Source organism: Nicotiana tabacum, chromosome 1 (genome assembly GCF_000715075.1).
Source record: "Nicotiana tabacum cultivar K326 chromosome 1, ASM71507v2, whole genome shotgun sequence".
NCBI classification, from domain to species: domain Eukaryota; kingdom Viridiplantae; phylum Streptophyta; class Magnoliopsida; order Solanales; family Solanaceae; genus Nicotiana; species Nicotiana tabacum.
This window is the reverse complement of record NC_134080.1, coordinates 51,973,105-51,999,304: the sequence shown is the minus strand read 5'-3', so window position 1 is coordinate 51,999,304 and position 26,200 is coordinate 51,973,105. Positions and strand designations below refer to the sequence as shown.

Below are 26,200 nucleotides of genomic sequence, written 5' to 3'. Positions count from 1 at the left end.
TATTAAATGTGGAATTCACTTTAAATACACATCAATTCTACAGCCTTCATCATAGCTCCAAACCGTCAAAAACTCGTCTTCACTATCACCTGCCCTTTTTTCCAAAATTCCCAAACTCTTTCAAGAAATCGACAATCATGTCTAACCCACAAGAAAATCCTGGAACTCCTCCACCACCACCTCCCTCAAATTCATCCTCATCTACTCTCCCTAGTGTATCCCCAAAACCTAGACTACGAAGGCAGAAAATGCTTGCTTGAAAGACTGTAGCATTTGGGGCTTTGAGAAAGACGTTAAATGAAAGGTTGAAAGCAAGCCAAATGAAAGAAAGCCAAGCTCTAAATTCTGACACCAGCTCTGAGTCTAAATCATATCAATCAGCGACTGAGGGGGAAGGACATGGGTCTTCTGACTCTAAGAAGATTCAAGAATTTCCTACTGAGGTGAGTTCATCTGTGATTGAAAACTTAGAGACTAGGTTTGTTCTGTTTGGACCAATTAGGAATGTTGAATTGCCTGAGAAACGTAGGAGTGGAGGTAAAAAGAATTATGAAAAAGAAAAAGAGAGAGAGGGTGCATGTGGTGAAGAGAGGGGAATTGGGAATAGTGTAGTACCTGCTATTTGTAGGGTTGAACATGAAAGAGTAGAAACGAGTGGCTTGAAGATAGGGGAAGTGGTTCTGGGGAAGCTGCTGAAGGGTTGGTTCATCTGAGCAAACAGAGAGGTGACCTATTTCATCTACTGAAGAGACCTTGGTTGATCTACTAAAAAAGGTTGGGGCAAGCTATGACCCAAAGAAACGCAGAACTCCAACAACAAAAGCCCCAAATGTTCCCAAGCCTTCCAAGAAAAGAAAAGCTTTATCCCCAACACCTATTGCCTCTTCAGTGCCTAGGGGTAGAGCCACAAGAAGCAAGGTAAAACAGAGTGAAGCTGATCTACAAAAAGCCTTAGAAGAAAGTAAGAAAAAGAAAATGGATAAGGAAAAGGGAAAGATTGCAGAATCCTCAAAGGTTATTGAGGAAGAGGAGATGGACCTGGTCCATCAAGAAAGGGGTACAACAGTGGAGGTTCCTATACCCAAGCCTAAAAATCCCAAGACTTCCTCTAAGAAGTCTTCCTCTGTGCATGTGGCTGCTGAACCCATACTAGCTAAGAGGACAAGATTTGCAGTAAAAGCTAAACAAACAAAAGTTTCTGATGATGATGACTGGGGTGGAGAAGAAGAAGAAAATGATTCTGAGAAGGAACAGGACAAGCTTGTCATTTTTGGCTGAAGAAAGATTTTAAAAGGTAGATTGTTGAAGGACCTGGTGGAACCAGGTATGATGAGATTAGTGGATGCTTTAGCCGCTCAGGGATGAAAGAACATGGTCCTTCAGATGGATGGTAGGCTAGCCAGAAATGTGTTGATTGAATTTATGGTAAATGTTATTGTTAAGGATGGAGTTGCTAGTAGCCTGGTGAAGGGAGTCCAAGAGTAGTTTGATGCAGAGAAACTGGGAGAGAGCCTGGACATACCCTTTGAAGGGTTTGATGACTATACTAGGCAAAGGTGTCCATGCCTGGACTCCCTCCCTACTGCCCTTGAAATCACCAAGAGGTTTTGTGATTCAGAGGAGGTGAATGAAGCCAGGGCTGTGCAGAAAAGTGAGATGAGGCCTGAGCACAAGGTTGTGTTTGAATTTGTCAACAAGTGCTTATTGCCCAGACAAGAGAGAAGGCACACTGCTAACTACATGGATCTGGTTCTTATGGAGTGCCTGGAGAGAGGAAAGCAAATCAACTGGCCTGCCTTCATTATCAAACTGCTAGACAGGGTCATAAATGGCTCCAAGGCTCATGCTACTCCATATGGCTTCATACTAACCACAGTTCTGGACAGGCTAAATGTGCCTCTGAAGAAATGGGAAATGGCCTCGAGCAAGGAACACTTTGGCATCAAACTCTTCTTGCATATGACTATCCAATCATTGCCATTCCAGTTGAACCCGGTTCATCTTTGAAGACACCCATCAACAGCAAAGTTAGGACTCTGGTTAAGGAATGTGCAGCTAAGGATGCTGAAATTGCTAGGTTCAAGGCTCGTGTAGTTGAAGTGGAAACTGAGAGGGATGGTCTCAGAATTGAGCTTGCCAAAGAAAAGGAGAAGAATGATGGAATTCTTTAGAACATGCTGAATTTTCTCCAAACTCAACCCTCCAGTTCCTCCAAGCCTTAGGACTCCTAGCCTCTATCTCCTGAGCTGGTCTAGTACCCCCAGTGACCCATATTAGGGATTTTTCTATTTTTTGCTCATGGTTTGAATGTTTTTCTTTCTTTTTGTGGATTGTTAGTGGCAACATATCTCTATCAATGGCAAATGTTGTTTTCTCTTGTTCAATGATCATTCTGACATTGATAGTTTAAATATGTTTGTTTGATTACTGATGATTGCACCATGATTGCACTTGCAGTTGCCCCAGTGGCCATGAGTATTTATTAAAATCTGGGATTCACATTGTGTATGCAACTTTTCGATGATGCCAAAAGGAGGAAGAGATATTGTGCTTTACACATTATTCTGAAATAAGTGATATTTATAACCTAATTAACCTGGTCCTTGATGATAAGTGAATTTTCTAAGTTTAGTATTGATGGTTAAGCTGAGTTCTTACAGGTCTCTTGATCAGTAAAAAGCACAGAGTTTGTCATCATCAAAAAGGGGGAATTTGTTGGCCCAAGAACAGTTGAAGTTTTGAAGAATGACAAATGAGCTCAGTCCTGGACCAGGTCCATCTTGTGAAGCACAGTCATGATCAACCTATACATGTGAGGTGCACGTGAAGGAGATAAGTCATACTGATCAAGCAACAACATCTCTTGATCTGGTCGAAAAGGTTGCATATTGGATAAGGGGAGAAAGTCTCCTTATATGAAGAGAACACAATCCAGGATAAAGATAGTATTGGAGTTTGAGATCTTCAAGGACTCAACTACGATAGAAGATCAGTAATTGAGTCCCAATCAAACTCTGATTACTAACCTATTAAATGACAGTGATTGTTCTCTTTTACAAGCATTGCACAAACACAGAAGTTAAACTAAATTGAGAGCAAAAAGCAAGGCGATTTTGCAAGCAATTTATGTGAGATTTGAGTGTGCACTCCTGAAGCTACTTGAACGAGATAGAAGAACCAGTTCCATTATGTCTTTCTGTTATTCTAGTTCAATTGTAGTAGGTGGTTTAACGTTGTACCTTTCAACGAAGCAATTGTATTAGGTACTTAGAGTGTTCAAGTTATAACTAACTTGAAATTGTCACAACAGTTGAGGCTGTGTGTCACAACGGATTAGAGTTAATCCTTAGGTTTACAAGAGTTTTGTAAATGTTGTTTTGGCTCAGTGATTGTAGTGGAAGTTTGGGAAAATCCTACTCAGTAGTAGGTCATGGTTTTTCACCTTTTGAGCCAGGTATTTTTCACGTAAAAATCTCTGTGTTCTTTATTTTATGTACTTATTATTTCACAAACAGTAGTAGTTAGAACACCTAGAAGAACCAGGTTCTTCTAGAGCAAAAATCACCCCCCCCCTCTTGTGTGGTATTGACGATCAGAACATCATCAACAAATAAAGTGAGGGAAAACAGTAAAAATGCCCCTAAGGGTATCCACAGGTCGGCACAAGGCCCCAAACATGTCATACTGCCTATAATATAGTATAAATGACCAAAGTACGGAATATCATAAGGTTTTAAATCAAATATGCGGCTCAATAGTCGCTACGGGGTGGACCAAGTCACAATCCCTATCGGTGCACGCCCACACGCTCGTCACCTAGCATGTGCGTCACCGCATTTATCAAAATAAGTCAAATACCGGGGTTTGTACCCTCAGTTCTAGATTTACAATGGTTACTTACCTCAAGCCAGTGAAAAATACTACTCTGCGACGCCTTTGCCCCTCGAATTTGCCTCCACTCGCGTCGAATCTATTCAAAATCAGAATCACGGCGTCAAAATATGCTAAGGGAAGGAAGCCCAAGCGAAAACAATCAAATAATACCAAAAATCCTGAAATTGGCCAAACCCGACCCCCAGGCCCACGTCTCGAAACTCGATAAAAATCATGTCAATGGAATCCTTATCCTCATACGAGTCCATACATACCAAGAACACTGAAATCAGAGTCTAAATTACCCCTCAAATTCTCATTTTAAAGTCTCTTAATCTCAAGCCCTAATTCCTCAATTTTAGGCTTAGATTCCATGATTTATTTGGTAGATTTCACAATAGAATCGAGTTTTAAGTCCAAAATTCTTACATCCAAGTGATTCCCCTTGAATCCCTCTTCAATCTTCTTCAAATAGCTCCAAAAACGACCAACAATGGAAGAAATAAACCCCACATTCGCGGACAAGACGACCTTTTAAACCTTCTGTCCAGGCCTGAAAATCCTTCTTCGCGAACGCGGTCAAAGACTCGCGTTCGCGAAGCACAAAAATAACCTTGACCAAATTCCTCTTTCGCGATCGCGACCACCACATCGCGAACGTGATGCTTTACTCAGACGGCCTTCGCGATCGCGTTCCACCTATCGCGAACGCGATGAATTAAATCCACTGAAGCTCAGCCGCTCATTTTCTTCTATGCGAACGCGACACTACCCCGCGAACACGATGCACAAACACCTACCCTTCGCGAACGCGTAGCCATCCTCGTGAATGCGAAGGCTTAAATTCCACCTTCCTCAACTGACTCTTCGCGAACGCGAGGGTCCACTCGCGAACGCGAAGAGTAAAATACCTGCAACAGCTGAACAGAAATTTGCAATTTTTCTTTAACTTAAAATGGTCCGTTCAACCCTCCGAAACTCACCCGAGGCCCTCGAGACCTCAACCAAATGCCCCAATATATCCCAAAACCTTATTCAAACTTGTACCAATCTTCAAAACACCTCAAACAACATCAAATCGACCAAAACACATCGATTCAAGCCTAAGTTTTCAAAAACTTCTAAATTCTGCTTTTGATCAAAAACCCGACCAAACCACGTCCGAATGACTTAAAATTTTGCACACTCGTCCCAAATGATACAACGAAACTACTGCAACTCTTTGAATTCCATTCCGACACCTATATCCAATCTCACCTATCAACCGGAAATCGCCAAAAATCTGATTTCGCTAATTCAAGCCTAAATCTACTTCGAACCTCCAAAACCTATTCTGATCACGCTTCTAAGTCCCAAATCACCTCTCGAAACTAACTGAACCATCGAAACTCACATCTGAACCCTCTAACACATAAGTCAACATCCGGTTGACTTTTCCAATTAAACCTTCCTCAAAAGAGACTAAGTGTCTCAAACTTTACCAAATTCATTCCGAATTCGATCCGGCCAACCCGATGCCCCATAATACGGATAAACAAAGCATAAAGAAGCGGAAATGGGGAAAACAGAGCGGTAATGCATGAGACGACTGGTCGGGTCATCACATGAAGTTTTTTTGTCCTGGATTCATTAGTTTTGTCATAAAGCTTTTTCAAAAACTTCAGCAGAAGATGCTGAATTTATTTAGTTCATTTGTAAAAACTTCAGCACTACATACGCTGAAGTTTTTGAAAAAGCTTTCTAACATACTAGATAAATAATCACCTTATTGTTTCATAGTGTAGTACTACTATAAATTAATCAGATTGCCAACAGTATCTAAATCATAAATTTTGGAAACAATAAACGTGAAAAGAACAGAATTATCATTAAAAGAATCACTAAGTGTGACTTTAAACTTTCCGTATGTGAAAATATTCACAAATTATTATCTACTAACTTACGTAATTATTTATAATTTATTTTTAAATAATCTGATAAATATACTTATGGCAATCATCCCATGAAGTGAAGTTTTATAACAGCACCAACAGCAGCAGAAGAAAGAAGAAAAAGGAGAAGAAGAAGAAAAAAAAGAAAACGAAGGAGGAGCAAAGAATAAGAATAAGTTGTTTAAAAAGTGGGTACAAGTTAAAACTTTTTAAAAAAATAAATATATGTTAAATGGAGGCCACCAAGCAGGGCGTGCAATTTTTACTTTGTTTAAAGGACAAAAAAATGGACTAGTTGGAGCGTATCTTGGGTAGAGAAGTGAAAAAAACCTAAAATCACACCAGTTGGCTCTCCCAATTTCTCAACTTGACCCTCATTTTCTTGTTTCTTCTTCACACAAAAAGCATCAGCACCTGCACAATCATCATTCTCTCTCTCTCTGGTAAAAAAGACATGACAATTTGCATTATTTTTGCCCCAATTGAAACCCCTCCTCTTTACATGCTTTTCCTCCTCAGAAAATGTGTTTTTGTTCATCATTCTCCTTCTTGTTGGCCCTCCAAACCCTTGTGATTGATCTCTACCTTTTCCAAATATTCACTTTCCCATTATTATATATACACACACTTCTTAACCCATAGCTACCACTCAACTTCTCTCGATCTGTTTTCTAAGACATACTCCTTAGTTTTCAACAAGTAAGAACCCCATAATTCACCTTTGTTTTTTTTATTATTCTCAACCCCTTTCTGGGTCAGAGTGAGCTGATACCGTTATGAAGTGATTAACGTAGCAAAATAAGATTCTTCTGCATGCTCTATTTTGTCGTTGACTTTCTAGATTTTCATACTTTTATTTGGGCATGTGTATTATTAATAGGTTACTTGGTACAGAATTGGGGTATTGAAGATTTAAATGTTCAAAATTGAGGCGTAGTGGTAGTAGTAGTAGTAGTAGTAGTAGTAGTAGTAGTAGTAGTAGTACTTGTGGTACTAGGTTTTGGTGTTGATTATTACGTCTGGTTTCTTCCCTTTTGTGGTTAATTGATGTCAAAGTAGTGTGCTTTTCTTAGTCTGAAACAGAAACATTGCTTTCCGGTTTTGAATGCCAAGAATGTTTTGGTTTTGTGTTAAACTTTTGTGTACAATATGATTTAGTCATCCGCATAATATATGTTGGAATCTTACTATATAATGGTTTAAATGTTGAGGGCGCAAGCTCGAATAAAAGAGGGTGTCGTAGGCTGACTGCCCTGTAAAAGTAGTCTAATTCCTCTGAATTCAATTACTGACCCTATAACTAGTTTGGGCTTGAGGCATAATTGATTGAGATTCTTTGATAACGTTGTTGATAATTTTATAACATTGCGGTAAATTGATTCTTATCAATGGTTGTTGCAGAAATGAAAAGAGCAGCATACTATAGTGCTGTACCCCAAATGCAGGATCTTTGGCCTATCAAGAAGGCTCTCACATTGTCTGATGTAGATATCACTCATCCATTTCTCACTTTGTCTCGGCAACAAGTAGAGAACCACATTGTATTGCACATGACAGCACAACAACAAGACCATTTGAGAGCCCAAGGCCAAGTAGATTTTAATGCCCGAGATGATGATACAGGTGAGATGTATGTGATGAAGTTGAAATGGCGGGGAAGCTATTACAATCTTATTGGTAAGTGGGGCAGAGTCGTGCGAGGGAAAGGACTTGATGTTGGGCAAGAGATTAAAGTACGTTGGGAAAATGGGTGCTTACACTTCTCGGTCCCGCAGCAGCAGATCGTTGCAGTCCCACCAATTCGGATGGTGGCAGCACCCGTGGTGCAGGACCACTGGCCCATTAAGAAGATCTTGACACTCTCTGATGTGGACACTAATCATCCATTTCTCCCTCTGCCCCGTCGGTTAGTTGAGGATCATATTCTTGTGCATTGGACAGCTCAGCAACAAGAACAACTGAGAAAGGAGGAGCCTGTGAATGTAAATGCCCGAGATTATGATACCGGCGAAGGTTATATAATGAAATTTAAGTGGAGGGGAAATTACTGTAACCTTATTGGGAAATGGGGAACAATAATTCGGCAGAAGGGACTTGGTGTTGGGAAAGAGATCAGGTTGCGTTGGGCGAATGAATGCTTGTTCTTCTCAGTTCCCCAGGAGCGGTATGTTGCCACGGCTTCGGGGATGGATAATTGGCCTATTAAGAAGGCACTTACATTGTCTGATGTGGATACCAATCATCCATTTCTTACTTTGCCCGGCAAGGCTGTTGAAGATCATATTCTGTTTTACTGGTCACAGCAAGCCCGAGAACAACTGAGAAATGAACATCAGATAAATATTAATGCTCGAGATGATGACACTGGAGATCCTTATTTGATGAAGTTAAGATGGCGGGGAAGTTACTATAATCTCATTGGAAAATGGGGAAAAATCATTAGAGGGAAAAAACTCCAGGTTGGTATAGAGATCAGACTACGCTGGGAAAATGGATGCTTATTCTTCTCAGTTCCTCAATTGTAGCAGTGGCGCCGACCTGTAGATGTAGGAGAACTACCAATTCGCTTTTCCCATTTCATGTGTCATTTCAACATGGAATGCGCATTGGAAATTAAAATAATTTCAGGAAATAATTCATTGAAGTAGATGGTTTAGCAGAGCTGGAACTAAAACTATCCAGGCAGCAAGTGACTGGCACATGGGACTGACCAAGCACAAATTTTATCAGGTGATGCACCGCAATGCAACAGTTTTACATAAACTACTCCTTTGAGGGTGTAACAAGTGGCACCTTTGCTCCTATTGTTCCACCCCTACCTTACTTTTTTGTGTGTAATTTGGATTAGTCAATTTGATGTTATGGAATTGATTTTTCATTCATTTGATCTTGATATTCCCCTTCATTTCATCCAAATATTTCCAGCTTGTAAGGCTATGGCTCTCTTATTTCCTAATCATGTTTGATTCTTCAGTAGAATTGAAAAGGCATTAATGCAACTTCTTTTCATCAATAAAAGTTATGGTGACTTGTAAAAAATAAAGTAAATGAAATGCAACTTCTTTTCATCTTCAAATGATTTTTCCTGCTTATTATTTTTCACGTTTTTTTTGTGATCAGCAGTGGTAATATTTATCGATTCAGCAGCACTAAGATGGTGCTGCGAGTGATCCACATCTGAAAAGCAAAAAAGAGGGTCCCTGGCTCAACTATTTCGGGAGCCAGCATAATCTAACAGTGTTTCAGCATCATTTACATGTTTCAAATTACACCAACAAAGCAATTAAAGTTAGCACTCAGCTTTGATCTTCATGATTGAGTTAATCTTCCTTTCAAAATACCTTCTATTCTTTCTTTTGTAATGTCCACAATATACATGCTGGAATAGTGGGCCAACTTGTTTCTCAAACCCTTGTTTCTACATATGTTGTTCCAACGTTCTAGCAGCTCAGTGAAAAGATTCATACCAGTTCCATAATACTCGCAAATAGATGCCAGATCTGTGTAAGGCTGTAGAGCAATGTAGACACAAATGATTGGCACTTTCAGCTTTTTCTCCACACATGTAGAACCTATACTGAGTTGATATCCTCTTCTTTATAAGTTTTCTTGAGTCAGGCAGAGGCAAGCTTCCTGAGTGACCAAGCACTCTAGGAAGCCACTTTATAGAGTGCTTTTGACATCCGTATCTGCTTCAATGGTCATCGACCAATCTGGTCTGGTCCTCTCATCGGAACTGAATTGATGTGACTCTGAAGATTCCTTTGTTTTGTGCTTCGCAAGACAGCTGGTCTGATCCATCAGAGAAACCTCGGGAGGAGCCCAAGACAATGAAGAAATTTATCATGCTTCCTATTTCCCAATCATTGAAGTTCCTTCTAAACATGACAATCAATTTGGTCCTTCTTATTCTATACTCGTAAGTTTTTTATTTGCATTCCTCATCCTCTTTCTTTATGCATACATTACTCGACTTAACTAGATGATTTGCTCTTTTATTCTTGATTCTCAGTCTGTCAATCCTATCTTCCACCTTGACAGGCATGGGAAATAAGGACATGTATGAATAGAGTTCAAAATACTGTTGATTAGAATCATATGACCTCCCATTGACAATATTGTCTCTTCCAACTGGTTAGCCTTTTCTCACATATTTCCAGCACCCATTTCATATTGCATCTTACCTGTGTTTTGCTCCAAGAGGAAGGCCCAGATATGTAGTTGGTAAACTTTCTATTCTGCAATCCAAAGTATTTGCTAATTCCTCCATGTTTTGGAATTCATGACCGGAAGAAGCTTTCTTTTCCCCCAGTCAATGTGAGGCTCTAACACTGCCTCAAGTTATCATCTTCATAAAATGTTGAGTTGCTGAGATTGTTTTGATGTCCTCTGGATACATTGAAACCCTTTATCCATCCTTCCTGTACAGCTGTCCTGAGCGTCCTACTTAAACCCTCCATTACCAACATAAAAAGAAAGTGGAGAGAGGGTCCCCTTGCCTGATACCCCTTTCAGTGACAAAAAAAGCCTTTTGGTATCTCATTGATGAGAATAGAGAGTTTGAATGAGCTGATTCGATGTCTTATCCAGTTTAACTATTTCCTTCCAAATCACATTTCGGAGAGTTTTTGAGAAAGAACCCCCAGCTTACATAGTCATATGTTTTTTCAATGTCGACTTTGCACATTATACCTAGTTCTTTTTCCCATTCATTTGCTATGAGCACAACAACAACAACGGCCCAGTATAATCCCACAAGTGGGGTCTGGGGAGGGTAATATGTACGCAGACCTTACCCCTACCCCGAGGGGCAGAGAGGCTGTTTCCAGGAGTCATTTGCTATGAGCACCTGATCCAAAATTGGTCTCCTTTTGATCAATATGGTTCGTGTTTTGAACTCCGATAACACTCCATCTTTTGGTGGTTTCGGTCTAGAATGCCTTCCAACAATGATTTTTAAGGAACACACGCACACAAGCACACACAAAAATATGTTAATCCCTCTCCATTTTATGTGATGCACTTACATTTAATCTATCCCGAAAAGAATGACACCTTTATTTTCTTCCGAATTGACACCTTTCTATATCTAATTGCAATTTAACTTTAAGTTTTCATTTTACCCCTAATGACATGATTTTATAGCCACACTAATCTCATGGCAATTAAAACCATATGGTTCAAAAGTCTGTCTTTCTTAAACTCCGGGCCCGGTCAAAAACCTTCACACTAAATGGGATGGGGGGGTATATTTTTCTATGAAGTTGGGTGGAGATATTAATGTGGAGAAAATTCGTGCTGATTCCGGAACTGTGTGTTTCGAATCTACCACTCGTCCATGGGACCAAGCAAATGCAAATGTAGGCCGAGGAGGGGTTGGGTTGGTGTGTTACTGTGGGAGAAATTCGCTCAGTCCCAGATACTGCATTTTCTAATCTGCCACTTTTCTACCAGACCAGTTGAAGACAAACATGGGATTAAGTAGTACCTTTTACGAGAAGGCAGTTTGGTCTTTTGATTTGTTTTCTTAGAGTGTTTCTTAGTTTAATTACTCACTTGGTGTTTGAACTTGAGCAAGATTATTTTGGTCCCATTTCCTGCTTGATGATTAATGCTTACGTTGTGGCTTTCATTTTTTTTGTTTCTCTAAATAATTTTTGTCAAGAATATTTGTTACTATCTGTAATTAAGGACTGAGATCAGGGAATACACAATATATCTGTTATAATCAATTAGGGAGATCTTAATCTGGTAATTTGTGCATTGTTTTCTGTAGATTGTTTAGAACATGTGTACACATTACCCCCAAATAGCATCAGAGAGTGCATTCTCAAAATGTCTTCCTGTCTTCTTCTTACTCTACAATTTTGATGGACATGAAAGTCCAGGTGTTTGGGTATTTGGTTGTTTTGAGACTAACTGTTGTGTCCGACTTTTCAGGCTCTCAAGATTCCAAAGACAAATTACCCCTGCTTTAGTTAAACCTGATCAATGATGGAATTTCTCCAGACCAACAGATCGATTTTCTGCTGCACATTGTTCAGTGACCACTACAACTTTCTCATGGTATATAGCAGCATCTGTTCGTCTTTGGGTGCATGATGGTACGGCAGCATAAATAACTAGACGATTCCAGCTACTTGAAAGTCTTTAACCAGTCATGATCCTAATAAGCACAGCTACTGCAGTCAATATGACCTCTACGAGATGTTTATAAATTGATCCTTCAGTTCAACCAATTGGATATTCCTCTTTTGTGGTGATTTTTTTGTACTAAATTTACTGGGAACCTCAGAGTTTTTGGGCTCTCAAAGGAGAGAGGGGATAAGGAGAGAGAGGGGAGCCTTCGTTGTTTTGGTTTAATGGTAAAAGTGCAGTGTAATGTGTGGATTAAGCACACGTCACGGGTTTGAACTCTGCCGCAGACAGCCTGGTATTTAAGTGATGAAGAGTAAAGAGGCGGGTACATTATCCACTAAGTTTCGAACCATGCACCAGCTGGCTCTCAACAATTTATTGGTTATCCAAAAAAAAAGGGGAGAGATTCGGGGAGCATATACCGATGGAAAATGAAGGGTATGTGTCCCTGCGTAATTTGCACAGTTGAGAACTAGCAAAGCTGGGTATCAGTAAGTGACTGCAGCATAGGAGTCATTTGCTGTGCTAGTCTGCTGAAACTGAAAGCAGTAGACATGATTGCAGGACTTGATCCAATTGCTTCACTGGCCGCACAAGAGTATTTGGCATCTGCTGATGGTTCAAAATAAGCTAGAAGCTTAACTAAAGTTACTGTTAGGCGAAGGACGGCTGCTGTTTGATTGTGTGTTTAATTTAGTAGTGATATTTTCTAGATCATGATTGGTTAGGGCATCTCTCATTTGTCACACGTCAGAGATCAAAGCTGTGCCATGTAGGATAAGGTTGGGAATGTTGTTTGTCTTTATATTTATGGTTTCGTTAGGAGAAGATTGAGAAGAGCATACACCTACCAGGATGTATGCTAATTGCCTAATCAAGATTTTCCCTTTTAAGATTGGTCAAGGAAGCTCAAGAGCCTTGTCAAAAGTGGTGTGTGCAAGTCATCCTCTCTCTATCTCTCGGTCGTCAAAAATTTGGACCAGAGAAATTTGCTGGATATGACAATTCGTTTTGCTAATTGTGAAATTAGTGTAGGATACTATGTAAAACTGGTGACTTGTACAGTTTGGTAGCATGTATGTTTGAGTTTAACTAGTTATAGAGAGTAGTTCTCCTAGTTCCTTAATTGAGCTTTGACCTCCACAATGTCGAAGATCAGGAAACTAATGTTTTACATATTTCTCAGAACTAGCAGTTCCACGGTTGGCAACTGCTTAAAATGAGTGGACTCTTACAGAAATTCTAGATGGGAAGATGTGTTATCCCTATTTGAATTTGGGTCCAGCATATACGATGAGTTCTAAGTGATCTGCTGTGTTGCAATTCTGATTCTCTTCTATCGGCTTACAGAAACAATCCTTGTAAATTTACTAGAGAAGCTCATCAGACCAAATATCCACGCAATTAATAGGGATGGCAATGGGGCAGGGCACGGCAATTAATAGGGATGGCAATGGGGAAAGGGGGCAGAGCAGGGCAAATACTTAACAGGGCGGGGCACGGCAAACTTTGATTTTTGAAAATTCTTAATAGGGCAGGGCAGGTATAGGTATCCATTTCTCTTGTGATGCTTCTCTTTTTATCCTTGAAACTGGTAGCAACACTTTCCAATTTTCCTGTTGATACTATGAAAGGAAAGAAGCTGATATTTAAGAGTCAATTGAAATAGTTCCTGTAAATTATAATAGCTTCTTTCTAATTTTCTAAAATTACAATTAGCTCTCCTAATACTATATACTAACACTTAAATGAAGATCGAATCACTATTTATACGATACCCAACAATACTGTTGAATAAAAGATAATATTAAATCTGAATATTGTTAACGGAGACAAAAATTAAAAGGAAGAACATGGGCTCCCAGTTATCTTCCATCTAATTTCTGGTAAAAAGTATTCTATGTTAATCCCAAACTTAATATTCTAATCTATTTTCATTATTTGAGGTTACTTTTACTGGTTTTACATTTAAACCAAATAAATTGTACTCCCTGTTAAAAAACAAACATTTCAAATGAATATAAAATTATAGCAACAAATAAAGTCATTAAGCATTAATCAATAAGGGAGACTTAATAATTAGTCGTAAACGGGTGGTAACTTTAAAAATCATATAGATCTAACAAGTTGATAGTTCAGAGACGTGTTTGTGAACATAAATATAATACTACTTTATTTTGCTTAGTTACAAATGAATCGGGAAAATATTTTATTTCAACAATAAAAATAAAGAAAACGGTAAAAGAAGAAGATTTGCAGCCTAGCAGGGCGGGGAGGTCTAAATAGGGCAGGGAGTTAAACGGGGCAGGGCAAATTTTGGCAGGGGAAAACTTAACCCGCATCGTCCTACTCTGCCCTATTGCCATTCCTACGCAGCCATACCTCATGCAATAAGTTAAAAGTACCAAGATATCGCAACAATTCCCTTTATGTTTTTAATAGAAAGCAGACACGTGAGCACCAGGAAGGAGTGAGATTAAGTTTTGACATTAAGAAAATAGAACAAATTACACCCTTGCTCTCTTTTACCTTTAGGGGTTTTCTTTTGGACACATACCAAAGTCACTGTCATCAAACTAAAATGTTTGAACAGAGAAGCAGGAGAACTAGCATATTCATGTCAAGGCACATCTGAATGATGTAAGTAGAACCTGCAAATTGAGAATAATGGACCATCTATAAATTTTAGAAAGAGTTGCGTGATAATAGTCATTTCTTCAATCGTGTTACAAATCACTCTCATTCCAACGTAGTGTTTCGACTGTGCTGACTTAGGGGTGTACATAGGTCGGCTTGGTTCGAATTTTGCAATTACCAAATTAAATCAATTGGGTCGGGTTATTAAATCTAAAGACCAAACCAAACCAATAAAACTCGGGTTTTTCAATCTTGATTTTTCTCGGGTTTTCGGGTTTTTTCCGGTAAAATCTTCGTAGCACAAAACATATAACTTGTGCTCAAAATATTTCTGTAATCCTAGTAAGATACAACTATATAAGGTATTTTTCAAGAAAATAATACAAAATATGAGATGTGTCATGACATTATCCTAGAATATTCAACAATAAAGACAATAAAATTGTAATATAAATATTGCTAATTAAAAAGTCATAATAAAAATAAACATAATCTAAAAGTACTAAGTCATACATAGGTTATGCTAAAGAAAATAGGTTATGCATTTTTATCTAAATTATTGCAAAACAAAAAATAGATATGCAATACATTGTTGTTCGTAATATTGAATTGAATGTATTTTGTTAGCATTAGCATTGATTTGATTTTGGTTTGGGCTTTTGTTAATATTATTTAAGTTACTAATATTAATGGCTATAAACTTATTGGAACATTCAAAAGTTCCAAGTCCTACCTTGAAATAATACCTTAAAAAGATAAAATTATGAAAAGTTTAAGAAATATTTATAAATTATATCACAATAAGTATATTTATATATTAAATATATTAAAAATTTTATATATGTAATGTCGGGTTGGTTTGATTTCGGTTTGACTTTCTTTAGTTAAAACCAAACCAAACCAATCATGGTCGGGGTTTTTTTTCCAACACTAAATCATAGTCGGGTTTTTTTCTCGATTTGATTCGGATTGGTGCGGTTTGTCAGTTTGGTTGCTTCTTGGTTAGCAATACTGCTGTCAGTTATCATATCCCTTTACAAACCACACTTAAAACCACTAAATGGAACCATGTACTTCCATCGGAGGTTCCATTGGTCGAAGACTCCTAGAGTGATTGTCTTTTCGCTTCTAGTGATTTTCGTGCATTCCAAGTCATATTACATTTAAGCTAATTAATTACCAGTCAATGGAAATAGAAGAAGACATCGTCCCCTTCCACAAAACTGCAGTTGTTAGGTAACAGCTTGATGAGCAGTAGAAAATTATTTAAATGAACTGAAAGACATCTTTAAATAAAACACGGCAGTAACACTCTTAACACCGTAAAAGACAGGTGTAACAAGTCCCGCAACAACAAGCTTACAAACTAGCATCCTAATTTAAGAAAAGTTCATATTAATAACCAAACAGACAATTGCAAACAAAACTATAGAAGCTCCAATTGAGCAGGTTAAATATCTTTTGCCAGCTCGGACAATCCATCTTTATAGCTTGTCCTCAAACTCAGACAGAGGAGTCACTGCCTGCTTCAAACCCTTCCTCTTGCGGATATCAAGGACGAGTTGATGAGCTTGTGTACCAGCATCCAATGGATCAGATGACATCATGTCCCAATGATCGAACACACATTGTGGGAAAGCTTGACCAGATGTAGCAGCCCTCAAGGTACCTGAGAATCCAAACGACTCGATGACAGGAAGGTAAGCCTTGATATTGTAAAGAGGAGTTCCTGGCCTCTGCATCTCCTCGAACACATGTCCACGCTTCTGGTTCAGAACACCATAGATGCCACCAAGGGCTTGCTCTGGAGCCTGAATCTCCACAAGGTAAACGGGCTCCAACAGGCGGGGCTTGGCAGTAAGCTGAGAAGCATAAATAACCCTCCTAGCAGTGGGAATAACTTGGCCACCACCCCTGTGAATAGCATCAGCATGAAGAACAACATCACAGACTTCAAAGCAAATACCTCTCATGTTCTCTTCAGCCAATGCACCTTCCTTGGAAGCCCACTGGAAACCAGCAACAACAGAATCCTTAATTTCATTCAGGTACTGAACTCCCTTACACATATCCACCACCATGTTGGGACCAGTTGTCTCTGGACCAAAGCACCAAATTTTCTTTGCAAGATCCTTGTCCCAACCAAACTCCTCAGACAAGATCTTGGAACGAACTTTGGGATCATCCCTAGGGCCAATGCGTCCATCGTCAATAGCCTCAGCAAGCCCTTCCTCCATGGGTCTAGCTTCCATGTACAAACGGTTATGCTTGTTAGGGGACTTGCTCATCACAGTCCGACAAGACTTCTCAAGTACAGTCTCACGGAAGGACACAACAGGATCAGACACTATAATCTCAGCACCACCCATGAAATCATCCTGCAAGTCCTTCAAGCAGATCTCAAGGTGGAGTTCTCCAGCACCAGCAATGATATGCTCTCCAGACTCTTCAATAGAACAAAGAACCATAGGATCAGACTTAGCCAGACGCTTCAACCCTTCAACAAGCTTGGGAAGGTCAGATGCAAGCTTGCACTGAACAGCGACACGCACAACTGGTGAGACAGAAAACTTCATTGCCCTGATTGGATGGGCCTCGACTTCCTTCTCATTGGTCAATGTTGCATTCTTGGTAATAAATTGATCCAGACCGACCATAGCAACAGTGTTACCACAGGGGACATCCTCAACAGTTTCTTGCTTCTTACCCATCCAAATAACAGTTCTTTGCACATTCTTAACATACAAATCCTTCTTTTCACCAGGTACATAGTTGGGACCCATGATTCTGACCTTCATGCCAGTACAAACCTTACCAGCAAACACACGACCAAAAGCAAAGAATCTACCCTTGTCTGATGCTGGAATCATTTTGGATACATAAAGCATAAGTGGCCCTTCTGGGTCACAGTTCCTGATGGCATTGGCATATTGATCATCAAGAGGTCCCTCGTACAGGTTTTCCACACGGTATCTTTGAGCTGTGGAAGGAGATGGCAGATGAAAGATCATCATTTCCAGAAGAGCAGTACTTGCAGGAAGCCAGGTCTGCATCACACGCTTCATTAGTGCTTTGCCCATCAACTCTTTCTCCTCAGATTTCATGGTTACACCAAGCTTCTGCAACATCGGCCAGAGCTTATCTTTTTGATCGTTCATGCAAGTGTTAATAATCTGCTTGATTGGCTCATAACAAAATTGAACAAACCCACGCTTGCATGTAGCAGACCCTGTGTTTTTGGTGGTCCACTTTTTAGTGGCAGGGTCAAAGAAGTTCTCACCCCACAGCCTTTCCATCATCTTAGACTCGTCAACTCCAAACTTGGAAGCATACATCTTGGCAAAGTTGGTGAGAGTGAAAGCCCACCCGTGCAATCCAGCAGAGAAAGCAACAGTACCTTTCTCGGGATAGACCTGGACATCACCGAGAAGGGGATCCTCATATGTAGCCATGATGACATTAGCATTCTCAATAACCCTGGAAAATGTCTGATAAGCCTCCTCTCCATCAACCTGAAGCTCAAGGAAACACCTGTCCATCTTGTTAACCGTCAAGACAGGGCGAATCCTTTCACCGAGGGCCTGACGGAGCACAGTCTCTGTCTGGACACAGACACCTTCTACACAGTCAACCACAACAAGTGCACCATCAGTAATACGAAGGGCAGCAGTCACTTCAGATGAGAAGTCAACGTGCCCAGGTGAATCAATGAGGTTGATGAGGTACTCGTTCCCATTTCTCTCTCCCTTGAAGTTCTTCAAGGATTCATCAGTCATCTGATAATATAGTGAAATACCAGTGGACTTGATGGTGATACCACGCTCAGCTTCATCTGCACGTGTATCTGTCATTCTGACATCACCTGCGACTTCCTGAGCAATAATACCAGCAGCCGCCACCAGAGAGTCGGTAAGGGTAGATTTTCCTGTCAGATCAAAGATAATCAGGAAATTAGAACCAGAGATGGTATGCTATTACCAATACCTCGAATCTGTTCTGTGGACGGACAGGGAAACTGGAGAAGAAAACTAATGAAATACCATTAAGCAAAATTGTACTACCCAAAAAATATATAATAGTATGATGTTAATGTCAAGATTAACTCCAGATGATCAGTGGGCAATAAAGTTACTCTTACTCGACATGAGAAAAAAATTTCTACAGAAAAACTATAACTAAGCAACATCATCAGAATTATTTCAGTTGCTTACCATGGTCCACATGAGCAATAACAGACATATTACGAATGTTATGCTTGTAGTCCATAATGTTTCTAAGCTCTTCAGCTGTGAACTTCACCATCTTGAATACTTGTTAACTGTAACAGCTACAGAATTGTTTATGTTCCTGACATTTGAAACCACAACACAAATTAGACTAACCAAAAAGATCCACCAAAACATAGTTTATTACTCTAAAAATCAGATCCATGTGGCTAAGCCCCCAATTATCAAACAGCAATCTAATCTAAAAGATCCAAACGGAACAACAGGTAGAACTATAACACATCTCACATGCATGAAGGTTTCAAAATTGTTACTAGGTAGAATCCACACACATATAAGAAATAGACAGACATTCAAAGGTTCAATAATAAATTAATAACTAAACCATGAAAATTTCAAAAGATAAATTCTAAAAAGACACACCAGAAAACATAAAGTTTTTTAAAAGGAAGCTCTATGTTTATCAGAGTCCATCATGCTTGCGAACTACAGACACTAGCTAGACGCAATTTTAACACACACACACACACACTCTCATATATCTACACAAACGGATATACATATACATATATACACATACATCTATCAGGAATTCATCAGAAATGAAAAAACTCAACAGCCAAATTGTTATGCCATAAACCAAAATACAAATCCTAAGACATAAACCAAAAACATCAAACAAGTGATTGAGATATTCGCACCTATTTAACAACCAAATATTATGAACAGCTCCCATGATTCATATCATTTATATACCTATATGACGTAGACATAAATCTTAAAATAGATTAGGCGACATCCCAACCCAACACATATCACTTATTTGTGACAAATTTCAGGTTATTCCAGCTGTTTAAACCGTATATCTCCTACCTAAAATGTTTTATTATCAATCTTAATACTTAATGAATAACATGATACCTATGCAAAGAAGTAATATTAGAAAAGTATTTCAAAAGAAAACAACATCTCTTTCACTCAATTGGGTTAGCATTTCAATACATAATTGAACGATGTGAATTTTATACTAATTTAGTAACCTTAAAAAAAGCTGGGTAAACAAAGATCCAAAATCTTCAACTAAAAAAGAAACGGTTTTAAGAAACAAAACTAGTATTATATATACAAGGGAAATGAAAACAACTGAGTTATCGATAAAACACTTATTGTAAAAAAATAGGCTAAAACTACGATTAGCATAAAAAAGATTATACGAAAAATATACATGAAAGAATGAAAAGAGATGGAAAATGAAGGCCTTACAGTGCAGAGAGAAGAGAAGGAGGCGGCGAGGTCTTCTCTTTGCAACACTAAAATCCCTCATGCTGCTGCTGCTATAAGGGTATTATATACTATTTGTAACAGTCGATTTATGGGCTGGAATGATGGGCTTTTTGGGGCCTTGTATCTTTAATGGGCGTTACCTGAATGTAGGAGAGAGTTGGGAGTATTCAAAGCCCATGGTCCAGCAATAACTATTTGTTTTCGGAATAATGCATAAAGGGATTTTTATCTTCCTATACACTACTTGAAATTTGGAGGGCCTACAGAGATGTACAGGTAGGCCAAAGAAGAGGTGGGTCGAGGTGATTAGGTAATACATGGCACAGATTCAGCAGATCGAGGATATGATCGTTGATAGGAAGGTATGGAAGTCGAGGATTAGGGTAGTAGACTAGGTAGTCTATAGTGTTCATAACATTAGTATTGGCGCGCAGTCTCACTTTCTGTTGATAGTAGATTTTTATGACTAACCGTCGTTTTCTTTCATTGTTGATTACCTTATTGTCTTGTTATTTTTTTTTCTTCTTTTATATGTTTTTTGGTACTATCCCTTGTCTATATTTTCATTAATGTGGTGCTTATGCTTTCCGGAGCCGAGAGTCTATTGGAAACATCCTCTCTATCCTCACAAGGTAGGGGTAAGTTCTGTGTACACACTACCCTCCCCAGACCCCACAATGTGGAATAATACTGGGTATATTATTGTTGTTGTTGTATACACTATTTGAAATATTATTACCCTCACTACTCAAGTTTCAATTTAATTACATAGGCATATACAATTTACCAATCATATGTATTTTAGAAATTTAATGAGAATCATTTAACTCATATAATCTCGCTAACATACATAACCCACTCCTCCCACGTTTCTCTGTCCATACACCCCACGATTCTGATACTCTCTCCCTCCATTAACGCTCTTTTTCATTTTTGTTCAAAAATCTTTTATAATCTCTCTCAAACTTTCTGATTTCTCTCTCAAAATCCTACGAAATCAATAACATCTTAAAATTTTCCTCCCCTTATGATGAATAAGAAAGGATTTTCGAAGAATAACCCTAAAAAAGCTAATGTTGGTGATATTTCTAATTTTGATTTGGGTATTTTCTCACAGGATTCCCCCAAAAAATAGTGAAATCAACACATGCAAAACCAGAGATAAAGTCCAAGCTTTCCCCTCGTGAAACTAGGGCAGAAGCTCGAACAAAACTCAAGCATGAAAGGGATGCTGGTGAAGCTTCGACATCTGCTAAATTAGTAAAGCAGAAGAGAAAAAGTATTGCACGTGATGATGATTTCGCCGAAGAAGAAGTTATCCCAAAACCTACAAAAAAATCAAAGTTTCTCCAATTGTCAAACCTTCAAAAAAGAAGAAGGTTCAAAAATCTCCTAAAATCATACCCCAACAGTGTGACGACCCAACCTGTCGTCTCATGAGTTACCGCCTCGTTTTCTCCATTTCTTATTTCTTTATGCTTCATTATCAGTGTTGGGTGTGAACGAGTTGATTTGGATTGGTTTTAGTAGGAAATGAGACACTTAGTCTCTTTAAGGAAGGTTTGTTTTGGAAAAGTCAACCGGACGTTGACTTATGTGTTAGAGAGCTCGGATTTGAATTCCGATGATTCGATTAGCTTCGGGGGATGATTTGTGACTTAGGAGTGTGATCGGAAGTAATTTTGGAGGTCCGGTGTAGAATTAGGCTTGAATTGGCGAAGTTAGTATTTTGGCGAATTCCGGTTGATACGTGAGATTTTGATCCGAGAGCTGTTGTAGCTTAGTTAGGTGATTTGAGATATGTATGCAAAATTTCAGGTCATTCGGACGTGGTTTGGTCGGGTTTTTGATCGAAAGTGTATTTCGGAAGTTTTTAGAAAATTAGGCTTGAATTCGATGAGTTTTGGGTAATTTGATGTTGTTTGAGGTGTTTTGATGATTGAAAGAGGTTTGAATAATGTTATAAATTATGTTGGCATATTTGGTCAGGGTCCCATGAGGCTCGGATAAGTTTTGGAAGAGTTTTTGGAAGAGTTTTGTCGTTTGAGCATAAGCATGTAATGATCCAAAGGTCCATTTTTAGTTCTAGAGATCGAAATTTTATTTCGAGATTTCCAAAATTTAAATAATGAATTATAGGAGTGATCTGGAAAGTTTGGTCTAATTTCTTCAAGTCGCGATTGGGTTTTTGACACGAAACATGAGTTAATTGTTTAACGAGCGAAATGAATATTGCACTGAGCAAACGAGCTCTGGATTGAGTTTCGATTGAAGGACTATGTTCATATCATTATTTGTGACTCATAGGAACAAGAATCATCGAATTCCGAGTTCGTATTATGGAGTTAGAGCCATTTTAGTAAAAAGAAAAGTGCTACAATTTCTTTGGTTGCTGCTGTATTTTTTAGCAGCGTAAACAGTAACCGCACGTGAACAGTAACTGCGCGGGTGAACAGTGACCGCACGCATGAACAGTACTTTCGAAAAAATTCTGGGCAGTGAGTTTATAAAACACTTCATCCGCGATTTTGGGTCATTTTTCCTCCATGGTTGATCATTTTGAGAGCTTCTTGGTGGAGATTCAAGGGGGAACGACTTGAGGTAAGTTTCTTGGACTTAGAACTCGTTTTTATTGTGAATTCCACCTAGAGATTCATGAAATATAAGCCTACAAATCAAGAACTAGGGCTTGAATTTTGAAACCAAACAATTAGGATTTGATGGGTCATTTGAACTCGGATTTGGGAGTTCTTGGTATGTATAGACTCGTGGCGAGACAAGGAATCCGGTGATGTTAATTTTCTGATTTTTCGAGACATCGGCCCAGGGCTCGGGTTTTGTCAAATTAGTAAATTTTGATATTTTTCGATTGCTTTCGATTGGGTATTGTCTCTTTAGCATAATGCGACATATTCGTTGTGATTTTGGGCAGATTCGTCGCACGAGGAGGGTAATTTGAGTGGCAAGGGCATAGCAAGCTATACTTTGACCGTCTTGAGGTGAGTAATTGATGTAAATGATGTCCTGAGGGTTTGAAACCCCGGAATTTCACATCGTAACGCTATATTGAGGTGACTTGCACGCCGGATAACGTGCATGGGGTAGAGCACCATTGGGGATTGTGACTTGGTCCGTCCCGAGAGATATTTGTACCGTGTTTTCTACTTGAACTAAATTGAGAATCATCCTTACTTAGATTTAATTGTTACATTTGGGCTTCTTGCCAATTATTTGAATCCTTCAGGGATTGATATCACTGCTTTCACATATTTTGCATATCATTTAACCTCAGTCCAAGGTTTTAAATACTGTTTTGCAAACTCAGCCATCTTTCTAAGATTTAAAAACTTAAATGATATTTCTAAATGATATTTCGGGCTGAGAACTACTGTTTTACAAATGCCCATGGGGCTTATGATGGTTTCTGGACTGAGCATGGATCGGGCTGCGCGCCGCAGCAGTATTACATTGATATTGAGGCCGAGAGCCTGTTTGAGTACATTGATATTGAGGCCGAGAGCCTGGTTGATTATACTGAGATTGATATGAGGCCGAGGGCCTAGATTTGATGCCACCAGATGGCTTGATATTGCGCTTGGGCTGTAGGAGCCCCTCCGGAGTCTGCACACACCCCCAGTGAGCGCCGTCGACGATAAATAAATGGATGGCTCGGGCTGCACGGCGTAGTGGGTACTAGAGTGTAGTCATCATATGCATTGCATTGCACTCATGCATTTGTTTTTATCTGTTATACATGTCTCAGTATTTGGTACTCTGACTTAATTGACTTGTTACTTCACTATTTGTTGTTCTAAACTGCCAGTTATAGTTTACTTTGTATTTTTCCATGATTTCTTATTCTCATCCTTTATTTATGTTTATTACTCACTGGGTCGAAGTACTCACATTACTCCCTGCACCTTGCGTGTAGATCTAGGTACACCACAGGTTGAGTGAGGATTTGTTTAGCTGAACAGCAGTATTCGGGAGTATTGAGGTAGCTGCATGGCATTCGCAGCCTTGATCCCTCCCCTCTATCTCTATCTTTTATTCTGTATTTTTCCTAGACAGACTTGTAATAGGTGGATATTCTGTATTAGAGGCTCATATTCGTGACACCGGATTCTGTTGGGCTATGGTATGGTATTTTAATTGAACTTCCGCAAAATTTTATTATTAATTATACACTTGAATGAAATGACTTAGTAAATTCTCTGTGATATTTATCTATAATCTGAATAAGAATTTGGGATAATGTTGTTGAATGGTCGGGCTTGCCTAGCAGTGTGTTGGGCGCCATCATGACCGGGGTTGGGGTCGTGACAAGTTGGTATCAGAGCCTAGGTTAATTGGTCTCGCGAGTTATGAGCTGGTTTAGTAGAGTCTCGCGGATCGGTACGGAGACGTCTGTATTTATCCTCGAGAGGCTGCAGAACCTTTAGGAAAACTTCACATTCTTGAATTCTTATCGTATGTCCTTGATTCATCTTGAAAAGAAACTTTTGAAATTCCTTCCACACGTTCGTATGCGCGCATGGGCGCTCAGTATCAGATGTGCCTCGATGGCTTGTGATTACCCGATCGAGGGGCGAGGTGTTATCTCTGTGAGTTTATGGTGGGCCAGTCTGGAGGACTTGAGGTTGGATCTTTGCCTATGGTGGGAGTGCCGAGGTGCTGATTGTGTTAACAAGTGTTTTTGAACTTATATGTTTGGTAGTGTCCCTGTTAGTGGAAATGATGGTTGTGGCTATGTGATGAGTATGTTAGTACTGCGAGGCGTATCCATATGATTTGGAAGCGACGAGAAGGGTCTGCTGAATGGTAGAAGAACTAATAGATGATTGAAGTCCATCCTGATTCAAGTTATAGCTCGAGTTATGGGCGTGTGAAGAATCATTTCATGTCTCCTAGTTGGGAGTGAAGTAAATTTCATGTTGCGGTATGAGTACAGACTCAGGAAGATCAAGTGACTACGTAATGCTTATGGCGGTGGAAGGTATGCAGAAATGTTAGTTGGGGGCAAAGCAGGTGGGTCATCTCCTGCGGGGTATTCTAAAGTTGTGTTATCCTTATGTTATCTATTAGAAACCTCAATTGCAAGTGAATAAAATGTGTTGAAATCTAAATTGGATCGCCTAGAGAGTGGGCTTAACTGTTGTGTGAGTGAATGCGAGATTTGCAGAAGAGTTAAAAATTCTAAATGATTTGTGTTTCCACAAGCTTATGAAGGATCGAGTTTAATCTCACTATGGTATTGAGACAACAATGGAGTATATGCGTTATGAGTATAGTATGTTGTGATCTATGGCTTCGAGCCAAGTTGGGGAGCTTGCTATTGGTTAGCGGATTGTGCGGTTATGTACTATGTTAGTTCCGATTTGATGCATGCTGGTGAATCAGTTCTGGTTGTGGAAATTGGGCCGAGAATGGCACAAGTGAAGGAAATTTTTTGACAAGATGTCATGAGCTCGGATGAGCAGGAGATAAGTTTCGATGTTTACGGTAAGTTGGTATTGTCTTCAGCGTCACCTAAGATCGGTGTTTTGTAAAAAGGGTTTTGCGTCCTGGTTAATAATTCTTGATCGCTCTTTAGCGTTAGTGCAACCGGTGGTTTGGATGTACGCTCCAGATATTGTTATAGTAGGTTGTGGGAGTGTGTCCCACAGAAAGATTATATAAGTGTGGCATGTGATCACTTGATTGATTAAAGATGTAAACCAAATATGAAGTTTGCAACAGTGTGATGTTGAGTATAGTTTTCTATATGCTATTTTGTATGCCTTGCTTCTTGTTTTCTAAGGAAAGTCCGTATTAGTGCGTGGGATTGGTAATTCCTTCCAGAGTTCACTTTCTTTTTTTATATCGCGTTCGAATTGGTAGCCTGTTGGCATATTGGGGCATCATATACGGCTTTAGATTATGTCTGGGGTGGCTTATTGCCTGAGCAGTTCGAATGGGTGAGACGAGATCATTGAATTCGAGATCAGTGCAATCTAAGTATATGAAGTAAATTAAGGGGTTAAGACCATTGTTTGGTTCAGAATGAGGTGATAGTTCTTGCCAGAAGTATAGACCCAATGAATTGTTGATTTGGCGGTGTTATGAATTTAT

General features: G+C 39.2%; 2 protein-coding genes across 6 annotated transcripts; one reads left to right on the top strand and one right to left on the bottom strand.

Annotated features, from left to right (window-relative positions):
• Window positions 1-6,101: 6,101 nt before the first annotated feature.
• LOC107770161 (uncharacterized) lies at window positions 6,102-13,068 on the top strand. Of its 5 annotated transcripts, XR_001644540.2 has the most exons (5): window positions 6,102-6,503; window positions 7,206-8,534; window positions 8,928-9,723; window positions 9,846-9,938; window positions 11,745-13,068. XR_001644540.2 is itself a non-coding variant. In XM_016589435.2 (2 exons), exon 2 carries the CDS (start codon window positions 7,208-7,210, stop codon window positions 8,327-8,329), a length of 1,122 nt encoding a protein of 373 aa, XP_016444921.1. In that variant the 5' UTR covers window positions 6,102-6,503; window positions 7,206-7,207; the 3' UTR covers window positions 8,330-8,880. The 5 variants fall into 5 exon arrangements, 1 of the variants encoding a protein (XP_016444921.1); XR_001644538.2 differs by lacking the exon at window positions 9,846-9,938; XR_001644539.2 differs by lacking the exon at window positions 9,846-9,938 and having other exon boundaries at window positions 8,925-9,723.
• Window positions 13,069-15,844: 2,776 nt separating this feature from the next.
• Window positions 15,845-20,177, bottom strand: LOC107770162 (elongation factor 2). The gene is made up of 3 exons (XM_075250691.1): window positions 20,069-20,177; window positions 18,791-18,926; window positions 15,845-18,504 (listed from the first exon to the last, which is right to left on the bottom strand). Exons 2-3 carry the CDS (start codon window positions 18,879-18,881, stop codon window positions 16,064-16,066), a joined length of 2,532 nt encoding a protein of 843 aa, XP_075106792.1. The 5' UTR covers window positions 18,882-18,926; window positions 20,069-20,177; the 3' UTR covers window positions 15,845-16,063.
• Window positions 20,178-26,200: the final 6,023 nt, after the last annotated feature.